General features: G+C 60.9%; 2 protein-coding genes across 3 annotated transcripts; both read right to left on the bottom strand.

Moving 5' to 3' along the window:
- Positions 1 to 2: 2 nt before the first annotated feature.
- CHLRE_13g580200v5 (uncharacterized protein) lies at positions 3 to 1,804 on the bottom strand. Its single transcript, XM_043069550.1, has 2 exons — positions 1,485 to 1,804; positions 3 to 1,233 (listed from the first exon to the last, which is right to left on the bottom strand). Exons 1-2 carry the CDS (start codon positions 1,775 to 1,777, stop codon positions 1,131 to 1,133), a joined length of 396 nt encoding a protein of 131 aa, XP_042917525.1. The 5' UTR covers positions 1,778 to 1,804; the 3' UTR covers positions 3 to 1,130.
- Positions 1,805 to 1,902: 98 nt separating this feature from the next.
- Positions 1,903 to 9,334, bottom strand: CHLRE_13g580150v5 (uncharacterized protein). 2 transcript variants are annotated; one of them, XM_001693515.2, is made up of 13 exons: positions 9,062 to 9,334; positions 8,136 to 8,884; positions 7,468 to 7,612; positions 6,999 to 7,140; positions 6,486 to 6,544; positions 6,054 to 6,123; positions 5,582 to 5,750; positions 4,763 to 4,911; positions 4,326 to 4,461; positions 3,822 to 3,904; positions 3,427 to 3,558; positions 2,959 to 3,098; positions 1,903 to 2,448 (listed from the first exon to the last, which is right to left on the bottom strand). In XM_001693515.2, the coding sequence occupies exons 2-13, from the start codon at positions 8,425 to 8,427 to the stop codon at positions 2,358 to 2,360; spliced, it is 1,608 nt and encodes a 535-aa protein (XP_001693567.2). In that variant the 5' UTR covers positions 8,428 to 8,884; positions 9,062 to 9,334; the 3' UTR covers positions 1,903 to 2,357. The 2 variants fall into 2 exon arrangements, with proteins under 2 accessions (XP_001693567.2, XP_042917524.1); XM_043069549.1 differs by having other exon boundaries at positions 1,903 to 3,098.
- Between the last annotated feature and the right edge of the window lie 6,752 nt (positions 9,335 to 16,086).

Raw genomic sequence — 16,086 nt, 5'->3', positions numbered from 1 at the left:
ACACGTGCCTTGTGGAGGCTGGCAAGCGCTGGTGGGCGCTGAAGAGGTTGATGGCCGTGAAGAGACGAGAACTTGGGCTTGCGGCGGGGTTGCAGTGGGCTTGCCCACTGTGCCAAGTTTGAATTCGTGTACAACTTAGCGTGACGACTTAGGTTACTCTTACATTCATTCAGGCCCGGCGTGTGATGACAGATGTGGTGACGAGTCGAACTCAACAGACAACCGCGCGCAGGAGGAAGGCATGCCCATGCGGCTCTAGTGATGGCCAGGTACGGCCTTGCAAGTCCGGTTAATGCAACAACCGTACGATCTCAGCCTCCCCCGGCCTCAACAAACAAGGGCCAACGACAATTTCCTGACACTCTCATACCCACTGCCTGCACCACAGCAACCATGTGAGCGCCTCCACTTCATCCAGCACTCCAGTCACGAATTATCCTGACCCAACGCTCATGTAACCGGGTATGGGCGCTCAGTGTATCCTCCAGCCCTTCACCATCCCACATACATACACACGCACACGTTGCAACGCCTGAACGTCTGTGGGCGGAATGCAGTAGTTCTATGTCACATTCGGTACTGAAACCTGCGGAACACACCCTGGGGCATCTAGAATTCTAGGGCTTCTGCCAACTGTGCTACTATACCGTATCATCTGATGGAGTAACTCTGCACCGGCCTCCCTGCGATCCTGCATGGCGACATTCAACCATCCAACACCAATGCAACGACACAGCGCACGGGCCACGGCCCGCTAGTATTGCCCAGCGCACGCCAAACTACGACAACTCGATTGTTTGCATAACGCATGGTCGTACAGCCCACACTGCGACAGGCGGCGCCTTCCCTGGGCATTCCTGTCAGGTGCGGGTGAGAGCCTGGTGCAGTCATGTGACCAGGTGAGGGCCTCATGCGTCAATACCACGTGCTCGCCCAACCCCGCGGGCCGGCGGTACAGTGACCATCACCCTGACACATTCCATGCCCCCATGAAGCTTCAATTAGCGTGGCAGCTTGTCTCCAGCGCGACGGGTCCGCCTGGGCCCCAGCTGCCCTGCCCGCCACGCACACCAACTGCAGCCTCGATGCAGCCATCCTCCCCTTCCATCATCCTTCCAATATCTAGAAGACTAGAACAGAATGTTCTTCGGCTTAGGCGCTCCGTAGAAGCGCTTGAAGTCCCGGTCGTTGCGCCTGTGGGCTTCCTCCATGGATATCGTGCCGTCCGCAACCCTGCGGAGTGCAAGGTGGTCGAGAGGAAATGTAAAGCCGCGTCGAGCATCGACCGGTGGAGCTCGAGCGGGCGCTTTGCCATGTGAAGTCGGTCCCTGGGAAAGGGGCGTGTCATCCCGCTGCACCGCCACTCCACCACTCCGCTACTTCCCCCGCCATGTCACACAGCCATCACACGCCTGTGAATGATCGGGTTCGCACGGGCAACGACCCAGCGGACCACAGGGCACCCGGACCTGCCCACTGCTCACCTGGCGCCCTTGAGCTCGCCGCTGCCCTGCACCAGGTGCCCGTCCCGCACCACGAAGGAGCCGGCTCCCACCTCGCCCGGTCTCCGCGGCGTCACGATTCGCAGGAATCCAATTTTTGACGAGAGCTCCTTCTGATGCTGCAAAAGCTGCTCAGGATTCGTCTCCGCCCGCCGTGCCCGAATCAATGTCCGCGCCTCGGCAAGCGCGTCTGTTTTCTTCTGGTCTGGAAGGCGCGATATGAGCCGCAATAGCTCTCTGTATTTTGACAGCACCGATACGCTCTGCCCACTCATGGATAGTATCGATAATGAATGTTTCCAGCGTGACCGTGGTTTGGCAGAGATGCAACAGGGAGTAACCGCAACTGTAATGAATTACACTTAAAATTTATTTCCCAACGAAGTAGCGACGCAGCGCGCATTGAGCAATCTGGCCCGTGCCTCGCTCACCAGCCCGGTCACGGCAGGCCCCCGGCGTCCAGGCCCCAGTTGATTTGGTCCTCACTGAGAGCGATGACTGCTGTGCTGCTCTACCATAGACCGCGTCAAAGTCTCCGTGGTATGTTACCGGTCCGTCATGTTCAGTGCCAGGGTACCGCACTTCGTTAGGACCAGGGGAGGTCACGACCGCACCTGGGTGTGCCTGGCAGTTCCTCACCCAACATGTCTCCGCGTTTCCCCGCACCCACAAGGACACAATGACCCAGAATACCCATCACACAAAATGCTGCTCATGCCCTCTCACTCCACCAGCACCGTTAGCACTGGCTCTCTTAATGCCTGTGATCATCCGCCGCCTACGCCGCCTGCTAACGCTCCGTTTGCAACGGCCACATCGCCATCCGCTCCCGCATTGCTCAGCCTCCCGACCGAACTAGTCCACTTGCAACGCGCCGGACTTGTGCCCCTTCCACGGCCGCTTAATCACCTCGCCAGGCAGGTGCCCCGACAGGCCGTTGGGCTCCCTGCGGGCAGCAGCGGCGGCAGTCGGGCCGGCAGCATCGCAACGTCACGTGGCGCGCATGTAAAACGGACAGGCCGCGGTCTGCAATAAAACCCCTTAGTCATTTGCATTCTCATAGGTTCATTAAAACAAAGGCCGCACCCACAGCACCTGCGCTGCCAACCGCCATGACAGCATCCCTGCCGTGCAACAACCGTGCGGCAGCAAACACGGGGAAACTGAAAGCGCTTCGCACGCTTCACTCTGGCAACACTCGCGTGTGCCCCCAATCGCACGCAGTCCTGCACGCCCGCCGACTCCTCACGCGACAAGCCGACAAGCCTCTTCATTGTCCCGTACCTCACACGACTACCATACACATAGACGGCCGACTCTCTCTCCTGCCAAATCCCCTAATTTCCCAGCTTCCTCTCTCTCTTTCGCACACACAATGGCGCTGCTTGCTACCCCCTGCCCAACACGAGCACCGCCACCGCTACCACTACCACCTCACGCGCCGCCGCGCACTCACGAGTCGTGTGCGGCCAGGTCTGCCAGCGAGGGCTTGTCCTTGGCCCCGGTCAATTCGTTGAGGCGCATCTGGCACAGCATGCAGCCCATGAGCATGCCCACACACACGCCGAACATGACCGACAACGGGAAAAGGCTGACCTGCGCGCGGGGGAGCGGGGAGCGCGATGCGGAAAGGGGAAGGGTACGCGGGTGGGAAGATGGGTCAGGTAGGCAGGTAGGTAGGTGTCCAGGCATCACGTGAGACGCGAGCCAAGGGAGTTGCTGGCGCGGCATGCTTACGCTGGGCTCGGTGTTCCTGATCGAGGCCCTACCCGCCCACCATTCAGTCCGCCCCAAGGCCCACGGACCCACCCCAGCTTAATGCGCGGCTGCCTCCGTCCATGCATCCGTCCAGCCCGCGGCCTTCCTCCTTGGCTCCCCATGCGCCTACCCCGTGCGTCCCCAAGCCGCCCGCGCACGCCCGCACCTTGTACAGCACCACGCACACGAACAAGTTCAGCGGGATGCGGAAGATGTTGATGATGGTCGCCCGCAGCTCCTCGGGCACGTAGTGGGCGCGCAGGGCCATCATGGACGGCCAGAACACGCCGATGCAGGCCTGCGGGCGCGGCAGGATAGAGGTTGGGAGGCGGCGGAGAGGTGGAGGCGAGGTGGCGAAGGGATTGCGGGGAGGTGCTGTGCTGCGGCGGCGTGGGACGCGTCGTGGTGAGACGGTGCAAGGGGGTAACAGGCACGTGCCTGCCTTAGCCGTCCCGCCGGCATCACGTGTGCGCCCGGGCAGCCAAGTAGCGTGGCTAGCAGCAGGCGGGGCCAGCGCACACGAGTCCCGGCCGCACAAGCGACAAACAGGCGCACACGCACCTCGAACCCGCAGAAGGCCAGCAGCTGTAGCTTCCCAGCCATGGACAGCCCACCGGCGCCGTTGTCGCGCAGGGAGGAGCCACCTGGGAGTGGGAGTGGGGGCGGGGGCTTGATTGCCCGGGCCCACAGACATACGTTCCCAATAGCCAAGGATTCGTCGCCCAACTGAGACAAATGCGGGGGGAAGAAGAGCCATGGGGGCAGGGGTAAGGCAGTGCGACAACACGCGCGCTAATGAGCCCCAGGAGGGACGCCACCAGTGCAGTCCGGCACTGAGCGCGGCGCCAGGGACAGTAAAAATACACACGGCTGGGTCCTGGGAGTTTTCTGTGAGCGCCTTCAGACACAACGCTCAGTCAAGGCAGTCAGCTACCGCATGCGCCCAGTCCTAGCACTACCCTGCACGGTCCGCATGCCCCCTGCATCCTCTTTTCTTTTGGTTTCTTACCTGGGAATGGTAAGAACACCCCTCCCCCCCTACAACCCACCCTCCCGCCCGCTCACCCTCCGACGGGTCTCTCCGCTCCGTGTGGTAGACGAGCGGCACCGACAACGACACCGCCGCCGCCGCGTACACCGCCCCCATGTACACCTGCGGCGAGTAGCGCCGGATGAGCAGGCCCGTGCCGGCACTGCCCGTCTGCGGGTTTGGGGCGGGCGAGGTGGCGGTCCAGGAGTGACGTCAGGAGTGACGTTAGTTAGGAGGCGGGCGGTTTGCTGAGGTGTACGGACTTCGTGGCGATGACCCGATGAGCGGTTGTGGGGCGGGGGCAGTACGGCACGGAGGGCTGGGGGCCCCGCCGAGTGCGGGACAAGCAAGGGGCACGAGACATGCCGCACGAGGCGCACCGGCACGCTTGCACTCTCCGTACACGCACACACACATACACACACACACACACACACACACACACTTACGCACACTCCCCCCGCGCACCCACCATGCACGCGGTCATGAAGCAAGAGAAGACGAGGCCGTGCGGGATCTTCTCGCCGCGCGGGGACAGCGCCGGGGTCCACAGGAACACGAAGGTGTACATGGACGCCTCGAACAGCGACTGCATGGCGCCCAGCAGAGCGATACGCTGGTCTGTGGGGCGTGGGGGGCGTGGAGAGGAAGAGGCAGAGGGAGGGAGAGAGGGGAAGAGAGGGAGAGGGAGAGTGGGTGTGTGGAGGCCGAGGGAGGGAGAGAGAGGCCGAGGGAGAGGGAGAGGGCATGCATGTGTGTGTGTGTGTGTGTGTGTATGTGTGTGTTTGCTTATGTCTGTATGGAGGCAGCGTGGGCTGTGTGGCCATAAGGCGGGTGGGGCGGTGGGGTTGACACACGCGTTTGCATGGGCCTCTAGCCAATCCGTGCATGCGTGACCCGACCCCATGCAACCAGCCATGTCCTGTGGGTCCAATTCCACCCGCCGCAATGCACCACACCACACCACATCGCACCTCACCACACCACCCCTTGGGTCCCGGCATTGACGGGCAACACTACCCCCCCCCCCCCCATATCCTTGCAACCCCCATATCATCATTGGCAGCAGCACAGCCGTCCTGGTCGGCCGCCCCACCCCCCCTCCTCGGTCCTGCGCGTAAGAGTCCTTCTGACCTGCTTCTCACCGTTTGCACCGTCGATGGCAATCGTTAACCAAACATGACTTCCCGCCCCCGTTTAGCTTGGTTTGGTTAAGTCTGGGCTGGTATTTACAACCCCCTCCCATCCCTTCCCAGTTCCCACCTCTTCCCGCCCCTCCCCACTCGCCCACCTGTCCGTATGGCCGCCAGCCCCTGCCCCAGCTGCGCCAGCACACTCCGCCGCGATGCCGCGTCGCCGTAGTTCTCGGGCCAGGTGGCCGCCACCAGCGCGCCGCCGCACAGCATCACCACAATGGCGGCGTCGAACGGCGCCACGGGGCCCATCCGCAGGTCCTCCACCTGCGGGGCGGGTGGGTGGGTGGTGTGGCGTGGGTTGGGTTGGGTTGCTAGGATGTTTGGACAACTGGTTACACTCATGATTAATTGCCGCGCACCCACTCGCCACGAGCCGCCCACGGAGCCGTTCAGGCCAGGCAGACTCACGTGTGGGGTACACACGTCCAGACGCTGCTCCGCGCCCGCACCCGCAACCGCGCGCACTCGCATCCGCGCCACCCCGCATCCCCCAAATGCGGCGGCGCCAAGTCCTCCCCACCCGGCACCCACCCGCCCACCCATCCACCCACCCGCCCGCCCACTAACCAGCACATTGCCCAGCAGTCCCGACAGGATGGCCATCAGGCCGGCGCCGAGGAAGATGGCCTGGGAGAAACTGGGGTTGGGGAGGGGGCGGGGGCACACATACACACAGGGGTAGGGACACATCAGCGACACGTGAGGGGCATGCGCGGGGTCAGGGGAGTGGAGGGACAGAGGACGCTCAGCCAGGCGAGGGCACCGGGGAGGACGGCGCAAAGCTTACGGCCAGCGAAGAGGAGGGGATTAGCTGTCCATGGGGGCTTAAAGGGAAAGGCCGCGTCTCCCGCAACACTGGGCTCAATCCAAACTGCAGAGGCCACCCGTTCACAGAACTCCCCGTGCGCTCCCTGGCGCTCCCCCCCACGACGATTCCTTGCCTATTGGGGCCTATTTCGTTGGGCTCGGGCACATAATTCCTCCAGTCGCGCCACTCACGTCTCCGACAGCCACGCCTGCGGGAAGCCGCGCCGGTTGTGCTCCGCCACCAGCCAGCTCTGCCGGGGGCGAGCGCGCGGGGTGGGGGTACATTCATGATTATTTAAGAAGCGGGGGGGGGGGGCGAGTGAGGCTAGGGGGTGAAAAGAGTGAGCGCGGGACAGGGAGTGGACTGCCACGGTGTGGCTCAAGGGATGGGAGCGCCCCCTGCCCCTTGACCACCGCCCCCGCCATCCCTCGACCCCTGCCCCCACCTGCCGTCGCCCCCTCCGGCTTACAAGGGAACCCAGGACCCAGCCGCTCTTCCGCACCCACGCCTTGTGACCCACATGCAATCAATCCGTTTCCCCATGCACGGCTGGGCTATCCCGCACCCCCCCTCTCCCTCCACATGAACGGCTACCCATCCCCCCAACTACCGCCTCTGCCTGTGCTCCGCTACTTTCGCTTGGTTTGGTTGCGTCTGGTATTTACAGCCTACCCCCCCCTCCACACACACACACGCCCCCGCACCTCGAACACGGAGAACAGCAGGCTGGTGGAGACGCCGCCCAGCGCGCGGCCCGCCATGAGCACGCCATAGCGGGGGCTGTGCTTGGTGGCGCAGGACAGGCAATAGGTGGCCACGTAAGCCAGGGAGGCGGCGCGGCGGCCGCTGCATGCGGGAGGGAGGAGGGGCCCAGGAGCGGGCGGGTGAGGGGCGGGGGCGAGGGGCGGGGGAAGTGTGGAGTGGGCTGTTGTAGGTGGAGGGTGTGGGCAGGGCGGTGGCCCCCGTTGCCACCATGCGCGCACGCTGCCGCCTCCCCAAAACCCAACCCCGGAACGACAACTCGAGTACGCCCCCCTTTCCCTTGCTTCCCGTCAAGTCCCCACAGGCTGCATCTCTGCGGCCAATATTTCCCCTGCACATGCTGACAAGTCCCCCGTACCCTCCCTCCACCCCTCTACCCCCGTACCCTCTCCTCCCCCGCCCCCCCCTCACGTGATGTCCGCCAGCGCGCCCACCACCGTGCCAAACACCATGGAGCTGCCAAACCCCATGATGAAGAAGTGGCCGATGTCGCCCACGCTGTAGCCGTAGTGCTCGTACAGCGCGTAGATGTACGGCCCCTGCAGCCAGTCGCCGGCTGTATGGCAGTAGTAGTACAGCAGTGCGGCAGAGGGAGGGAGGAGTGGGCGTGTACGGCAGAGGGGAAGAGTGACGCGGGCTCAGGCGGCGTCCACTTTGCCGCCCTCCAGCCCCTCCGGAGCAATACACCGAAGCGCGCCCCTGCGCTGCCGCGCCGCCGGCCCCCGGCCCCCTACCGCCCTGCACCGCCCGGCCCCCCTTCCAGGCCTCCATGCCACTGCCACGACGCCGACCCATCCGCGACGCGGCAGCATCCCACCGCGACAACGCCACCCACAAGCCCCACCGCATGACCCACACAGCAGACCGCACAACCCCACACCGCTAAGCCCACAGCCCGGCGGCCTGGGTGCCCGGCACAGCCTGACTCAAGCGGCCTGTACGTGAGGCCCGCACGTGAGGCCCACCCCCCTCATATTTACTGCTAGCTCCCAGCCACTACTGATACAGCCTGTGTGCCCAAGGATTTGGTTTACGAGGCCCACGGTTACTCCCCAGGCACCCGCGGAACCCCCACTCACCCATCATCATGCAGAACACGATTAGGTAGTTGTTCCTAAACAGCCGAAAGCGCTTGCTCTCAGCCTCCGTGACCACGCCTCCTGAGCCGCTGCCGCCAGCGCCGTTGCCACCGCCGCTAGCGCCGCCTGAGCTGCCGGCACCGCTGACGCTGCCTCCCTCCACACAAGCGCCGCCGGGCGCAGCGTCGCCGCTGCTGCCGGCAGTGCTGCTGCTGCTGTCCGTCCCGCTCATGTGCAATACCACCGCCACGAACACCAGAGTCCCGAAAAGTACGACGTAGAACAGGTCCATTTTGACCCCACTAGCTAAGGATTAATGCTGCAATTGCTGCTGTTGCTACTGCCGCTACTGCCAGCCAAGGCGCCGCTGCAAGCTGTTACGCCTGCGTGTCCCTGCCGCCACCGCTTGCGTCAAAGCAGCCGAGGTCCAGGCGAGGTGTAAGTTGCTTCGCCGCTCGCGGGAGCCCAGCGCTCCCCGGGCACTGTGCCCCGCTGATGCGCCTTCCCGCGCTGGAGCTGTGCAATGCCGGCGGCACCAATCCCCAGCCGCGGCCGCGCCGCGCCTGCAGAAGGCAGGTGTGTGCCCACGACTGCAACAGCCCGAGCTACTGCTGACACCGGTCATAGCTCATGCCGCCGGGGTGGTCGGCGACGGCCGCGCGGAGGCTTATCGGGGCGGCAACGCGCGGCAGATGCGGGGGTCGGAGCGTCGAGGGGTATCAACGCGCGCGGTCAGCGCCGGAGCCCTCCTGCGACGGGCCGGTGGCATACAACACGCCTCCGTAACAGTATGTTGGTGATTTTGTTAACCGCAGTTGAGGTTTTTTGTGAGTCAGGCGGGGCTGACCGATGTCTACCGCCCGGCGCACCCAAACACACGATCGCGGTTCTGCCCGCCTTACATTTGCTGCAAGAATCATGCTTACCTCAGCGTAAATATAGTTTTCCGAGCGCAGCGCCACAGGGCTCCAGTCGCTGCAAGGTGCTGTTGCCGATCGTCGTTTGAGCTCTAGAAGGTGAGCTTGGATTGTTTTTCGAGCAATTAGACCTATTTTAGTCGAAACTATGCCTGGTAGCGATAGCTGTCAAAGCTTATTGTCAAAGTCTTTGCACTTGTTTCAGTTTGTGTTCGCTTTCTTTGTAGATATTGCAGCGCGATACTAGCGAGCAGTTCGCTCGTGGTAACACAAGGGCCAAACAGACTCAGCTGGGTTCGGCAGCCCGCCCAAATTTGTACGACGATGACGGGTTTTGCCGGCACGGCCCTGGACTGTTGATGCCCGCCCCCTGCCGGCCAATGCAGCGGCCCACTGCCCCCGGCCGCCAAGACCGTGGCTGTACTGGCCTCTGCATTCGAGCCTTGTTCTATTGTGCGTCAGGGACAGTGCGAGCCGCGAGGAGCCGTGTTAACAAGCAACGCACTGGTTCTGGACTTCCCCCGCATGGCTACCTCCCCTGGTGGCATGCTTGCCCAGTTTCTCTTCGGCCGTGTTCAACCCTGCACGGCTGTGCGGCCTCTGGTGCTCCATGCAAGGGCCCGGGCCATTGGCATGTCTGCCAGCAAATCCGGACCATCTCATGGATGCACATGTGCCTGTATTACACTGCAAAACGTGCAGGCCTGCTTACTTCTAATCAGACGCTCAAGCGCACACCTACAGATTAAGCCTGTTGACACCCATGGTGCAGCTGCTGTCCTGCTCGTCGCAACCCTTGCAGAATGCAAATCCTAAACGGGCAAGGGGCACCGCGTGCCGGGCACCGTTGTGCAAACTCAACTGCCTGCCAGCAACGCCAGAGTTCTGCCAGCCGCGCGCTCCTGCCTTGTAGTCGCAATTTGGTTGTTGGATGTCCAATCGCTCCCTCCTCCGGTCCGCACTGGCTCATCTGTCTTTTCAGGCGCCCCCATCAATTACCGTGCCTGCCCCACAGATCTCGCACGAACTGACCTCTCCCACCCATCTGCAACGCCTGTCCCGAACGTCCACCGTGTACCCCTGAACACGCACAGCCCCCCCCATTGACGTCCGTCTGGGCATACGCTGCACACTACAGGACTACGCCAACGTACCCTTTACCCTGTACCATCGGCCCATCGCACCCAACTACTGCAGCCTCACGCCCTCAGGGATGCGTTCGCATCCCCGTGTGTCCCGCGTACACGCAGCAGCACACACCACGCATGCATTCAAGCAGCAAGAACTTGTGTCCACGCCCGCGCCCGCGCCTCTGCTCACGCTCACGCGCAGAGCTACACTCAAGGCGCCACACCCATGCGCAGCCACAAGCGCACACACCTCCCATGCCAACAGATGCTGCCTCTTCTCATCTTCTCGGAGTACCTGGCAGCCGCTCTAATTTTGCGCACGCCGGGTCAAGTAGGGTCGCGCAAAGCACGCGCACAAAATAAGTGAAGCTTGCGTCACGCAAGCGTGCTTCTCACCTTGTTCCCCAATGACAATACTTGAGTCGGCGCTGGATGCAGGCGCGACCCAAGGGCGCGGCCCCGATGTCCACATAGCGGCTGGATCCCACGCATCCGCACTGCAATGGCGAATAGTGCCCACTCACAGTGCATAGGCGTACAGCCGTCGACACAACTCCTTGCCAGACAACACCTTACGGTATGTTCCGCCCTGACCTCTGCCCCCGGCGAACAAATGCCAGCAAGCACCGGGGCGCAATGATGATTTAGCACCAGGTACACACAGTACGGTTCATAAGCCCTGCACGTTTGTCACACGCACGCACACGCACACGCACACACACACACACACACACACACACACACACACACACACACACACAAGCTCATCGCGGCTCCTTCAAAGTTCTGGGGCAGCCCGCGTGGCCCAAATCATGGGCAACGCGGTCGTGACGCCATACGTCTCACCAAACAGGAAATTCCGAAGGCCCCAAACACAGGGCGCACATTATTAGACGCAGGTGCCCCTAGCTGGGCTCGTTTGAAAGTGCAATGCAAAAGACGCGCTAAACCACACGCTCCGGCTGCATTTCAGAGCTGGCCCCAACCATGCTGGCGCAAGGCACCATCGCCCCCACACGAGGTGTGCCGCCGTCATATCCTCAGCAAAGGCCGCACAGGCTGTCCAGGCTTTGCTGCAGTGCCCTTGCGCTTCTATCTCACTCCCAGAACTGCGACAGCTATGCCATCACAACCTCTCGACGCGTTGACGGCACTGCCATGCAGCGCCTGGGAGGTAGGTCACAGTTGACCTGTACCCGTGCATGTGCGCCGGTACCCTCGCCACACTCCTGCCGCATCACGCCCGCCGCCCACCTTGCAACCACGCACGCGTCCTGCAGCTAGCGGCGGCCGTTGAACAATCTCTGCAGCCGCCATGAGGCGTTGAGGTCCAGCCTCAGTTGTTGACTCTGGGCGCTCTCGAGTCCTCACATAACCAGATCATCACCGTGGCTACCAACCTGGCACACACCTCCTGAAACGCTTGCCAGCAGACGTTCGAAGCCACACCCAAATTCATAGCCGCAGGCCAGGATTGGACTGGCCCTTCGTGTATGGCAACGTGGCGTTGAAAAAATGCGTTCTTGTTCTAGACCGCAGTGAATGGGTAAGGGCGCCCAAAACTCGCCCACCTCAGTCCTAATTTCTTCCCAGCATGCAACTGCGAGGCTGCGGCGCAGTGCCGTTTATTGGTAACAGTGCTAATAATCCGATTGATGCTTCACACTGCTTTGAAACCCTCCGGCCCTGATCCCATCCACGTTATGCTGAATATGACCAAAAGCCTTGGTCAAGGCCCACTAAACCTCATCACACAAATTCTCTGCCAGGTATTGCGTGAGCCCCGACGATGATAGCTATTGTTTCAACTTATACTTTCTCAGTGCACGATAGACAACCTTCAGTCCATAGCATGCGAGAGCTTGTATGTCGCGCACCGCGTGTCCTTGCAACCGACACATCACACACGGGGGCCCACTCGACCTGCCTCATCACGCACACTCTGGCCAAACAAATAAAGAAAGGCCAGCCCGCTGGCTCCATGTGCCACGCTGCGCATATAGCACCACAGCCGTGGCGTGCCTATCACAGGTCCACGCGCTGCGCGGTAGTGCATTTGTCCGTGCATTGGGTTCTGAGCCCTTGGCCGCTTCACCTGCCCAAACACATCACAAACCACTGCCACCCATGTCACCCCTACACGCTTGGATTGGCAATCCGGTACAGCAGCGCTGACGACAAGTGACAGGGCAGAGATTTAGCTCTGCCGGCGCTAACATGTCACACATGTTGTCAAACCAGATCCGATGAAGCGCTGTGCCCAGTGAAGGGCCCGTTGAACAGGCCTGGTGCCTTAACCACCGTTCCCGCCAAAATGCTGGAGAGCCGCCGCCGAGACCTCATAGTGCTGGCCGGCATTAAATAAACTACGTCCGCTTTTGTCCACTTCCTTTCATTTGAAAGCCTGTGGCGGGGGCGTCGGCGAGCAAGTCGGCTTTTCGGCAACATTAGCAGGCTTCTCGGCCCCGTCACATCGACTTGCCTTTGCAAAGAATAGCTCCACTGCTTCGCGCGAGGGCGGGTTAAAGAGTGCCGTAGCCAGCGGCGTGTGCGTCCGCTTGCTGCCATTCATGTCGGCGGTAGTCGCCCTGGAGCGTGCAGCTTGCAAAGGACAGTCACCAGACGCGCGCAAGAAGCGCATTGGAAGCAGTTGTCCCGCCGGCGTCGACGTAACAAATAAAGTCGCTGTTGACAGTGCGGCGTCAGCGTAGAGCAGGGTCATTGTCAGGTAGTCTAGGTCAACACGTAAGTTATGTGTTGTTTGTCTGCAATTAGTTATATTGGATGTGAGGCGGTCGCCCTGGCGCTTTGGTCGGCGATCGCACTGAGCGCGGGAAGATTTACAAAGACAGCCTCGCCTCCAGGGGAGCACGCGGATGTGCACCAAACAGAAGGTTTTATGATGTTGATATGCGCACGCGCGCGCTGCTTGTGTTGCGAGACAACCAGGGTTGAAGGCAATCCAGCGTTTGGGCCGGCGGTTGCGTTTCCGTTAGGTGGGTCCCACCGCGTGCTACTGCCAGGCGGGCATAGTGCATGCGAATTATAGCAGCACACAGGGTAAACTACGGGGCGCGGCGAGATGCATGTCGCGACATGGCGTGGCTCCCTGGCGGCGATCCGCCGTTGGAGGCCGCCCCTCCCCCCACGCAGCCGCTGCGCAGCCCCCCGTTCTACATACCGTACTGGACACGTCGGAGGCCGTCCCCGTTGTACCCGCCGATGGACAACGCCGGGCCGAGTCCGCGGGGAAGCTAGAGCTGAGTGCTAGGGGCCGGGCCCCCAGCGGTTCTGGCCTTCTGGGGCAGCTGCCAAGCAGCACGGTGCCTCACGGTGCCCCATGCCGGTGACAGGGCGTCAGGTCGTGGCGTCAGGTCCAGGGGAGAACAATAAGAAGGACGTTATCCATTGCTGGCATTTTTTAGACACCGCCAGTCATTAGGGTTCTGTTTTATCCCTTTTGAAGCACACAGATGCCTTATGAGGTTTCGGCTTTGCTGTTGGCCGATTGCAGCTAATAGAGACCACCATTTACCTAGAAATGCCAGGCTTTGCCCCCTCTGCAACAAAGGAGTAGAGGATGAACGGCATGTTTTACTTGAGTGTGAAGCGTACACGTGTGTCAGATCAACGTACGGTATCAGTTCTGATTCAATGAAGCAGGTTATGCAAAGTGCTGACCAATTTAAGTTGGCTTGCTGCGTACGTGATATTTGGTCTAAGCGCTGTCTTTTGATTAGGCAGCACCACGACGGTGCACATGGTGTGCAAGATGCAACTAACAATCCAGTTCCAGGAGACGAGGGGCCCTTGCGGCTCGGTTAGTCTCGTTGCAGGTATTAGGAATGCACACTTCCAATCCTGTAACACACACACACACACACATTAGGGTCACCCCAGCCCGGGCCTCCGGTTTTCCCGAGGCAGGAAGACACGCAACGATCGTGCGCGCCACCTTGTCACCACACACAGGTGAATAATGGCGTGACACAGCAGTCTCGCACGACGGCTCTCAGGAGCCCACGGCGGCCGTGCACGAGTCACATGAAGTACGTAAGACTCACAACTGTAAGCGAACTACCGTAACACTTACAGAGTGCGCCCCATTCCGGGATGTGCGCCGGCGTTCGCAAGGTGGACGCCGGCGGCTTCCAAGCACCACGTACGCACACTCCCGACCCACAAGTCAAATGGACATGTGCCAAGCCTTTTATTCAACCACACACCGATATAAGTGCATCCGAAGGACCAAATAAACATACACCGTTGAAGCATGCCTGCACACGCGCGCAAACCAGCTTCACCCTGGCCACAAATAAGGCGGGTGGCTGGGCGCTGCCTTGTCAAGGGGCCCACCGATGGAAGCCAACAGGGCTTCTATCTCGCTTTAGATAGTTAACACGATGCAGCAGCCCCTTATGCCCCTTATTAGCATCATCTGCGAAACCGTCCATTGCATAAGACGAGCCTTGTGTGTGGTTGCATTTGCGCGCGCCAAACACACGGTACGCTAACACACACGCACACACGCACGTCAATCTCATGTCCTGCACGATTTTGGGAACGAACAGGTAGGGCATCTCTCCCCAGCATGCCATCTGCCAGTGGCGGAACCGCACGCCTCTCCCCTGCTGCCTCAACGATTGCTTGCGCGATTTTGAAACAAACTACCGCCTCCCACGCACCGTGCGAGACTTGAGCAATGATAACAGGGACACTAACTTGCCCCGCTGAGGGTAGGCTACCCTTCGTGGCAGCACAGAGCGCTGCGAGCAGCTGCGGAAACGCTGCGCGTCCCGCCAGAGCACGTGCGTGGCCGGCCGAGGCACAGTTCAGTTATTTCCACCTCGCTCCGTCCCCCCAGCCTTACTTTCGATGACCAAAGTAAGGTATCACACCTCGCTCCACCGCGCCGCCTGGATCTATCCATGACAACAAGTGGTACAGCAGACAACACGTCACCAGCCCATGCATTGGCAGTAAGCAAGCGCGTGACCACAGCCTGACCTACAGCACAAACTCTACGACCACAATTCCGCATAAATAAGAATGCCAAACATTGCATGCCATTTGCATCATTAACGGCAGCATTACTGATCTACGGAGTGCGTACGAGTGCGTCTAGCACGCACGTGCTCAAGTGCGCCATGTGGGCGCCTAGGTCTCATAAACATACGCACACCTCACTACATGGATAACAGTATTCCGCAGTTGATAGCAGTTGTAAGCGTCACCGGCAGGGATGCGTCTGCGCATATCTCCTGCCGCTTTCTACGCTTTCCTAGGTCACCGGGTACTGGTGTCGCCATCCCCAATGCTTGAAGAAAGGTGTGCAGAATGAATGCTTTATAATTTGGGCTAGCCAAATCTGGCACTGAATGCTTACTCCTGACCATGTCACGCATACGCACACAAACATATGAATCTGCTTGTGCTCTTTCTCCAGTAGTTGCGGCCCGTTGATAACGCAGGGTCGCAGTGCCCACTGGGAGAGCCCAGGCTGATGTCCCTGCAATGGTGCTTCCCCTCCATCCCGTACACACCACCCCGCCCCCCTGGGTATTCACACAGCGTTCCTAACGCAGCTACCCCTATTCGTCAGCATCTCTGCAAAATGACGGAAGTGTACGTCGTTTTGCTTCACAACCTGGGGGCAACCAGCGTCCGAGGCAGCGCTGTACAGTCGTACAGTTGGCCTGCCTGATTCGGACCCGCCTGGCCACGATTTAATCAGTCAAGGATCAATGCAGCACTCATCAATCTATGCTACTTGTTGGGGAGTTGCCGGCCCTCTCAAAATACCGTTGAACCGCGGCGACATGAAGCCCCACTCCAGTGACGCATAGCGGCACGACGTCCCGCGCAACTTTAACAGAAAATGCCGATGTGTGCATCAAGTTTGCA

This window comes from Chlamydomonas reinhardtii, chromosome 13 (genome assembly GCF_000002595.2).
Source record: "Chlamydomonas reinhardtii strain CC-503 cw92 mt+ chromosome 13, whole genome shotgun sequence".
Classification (NCBI taxonomy): domain Eukaryota; kingdom Viridiplantae; phylum Chlorophyta; class Chlorophyceae; order Chlamydomonadales; family Chlamydomonadaceae; genus Chlamydomonas; species Chlamydomonas reinhardtii.
The sequence above is the reverse complement of the archived record's forward strand: the minus strand, read 5'-3'. Positions and strand labels throughout refer to the sequence as shown.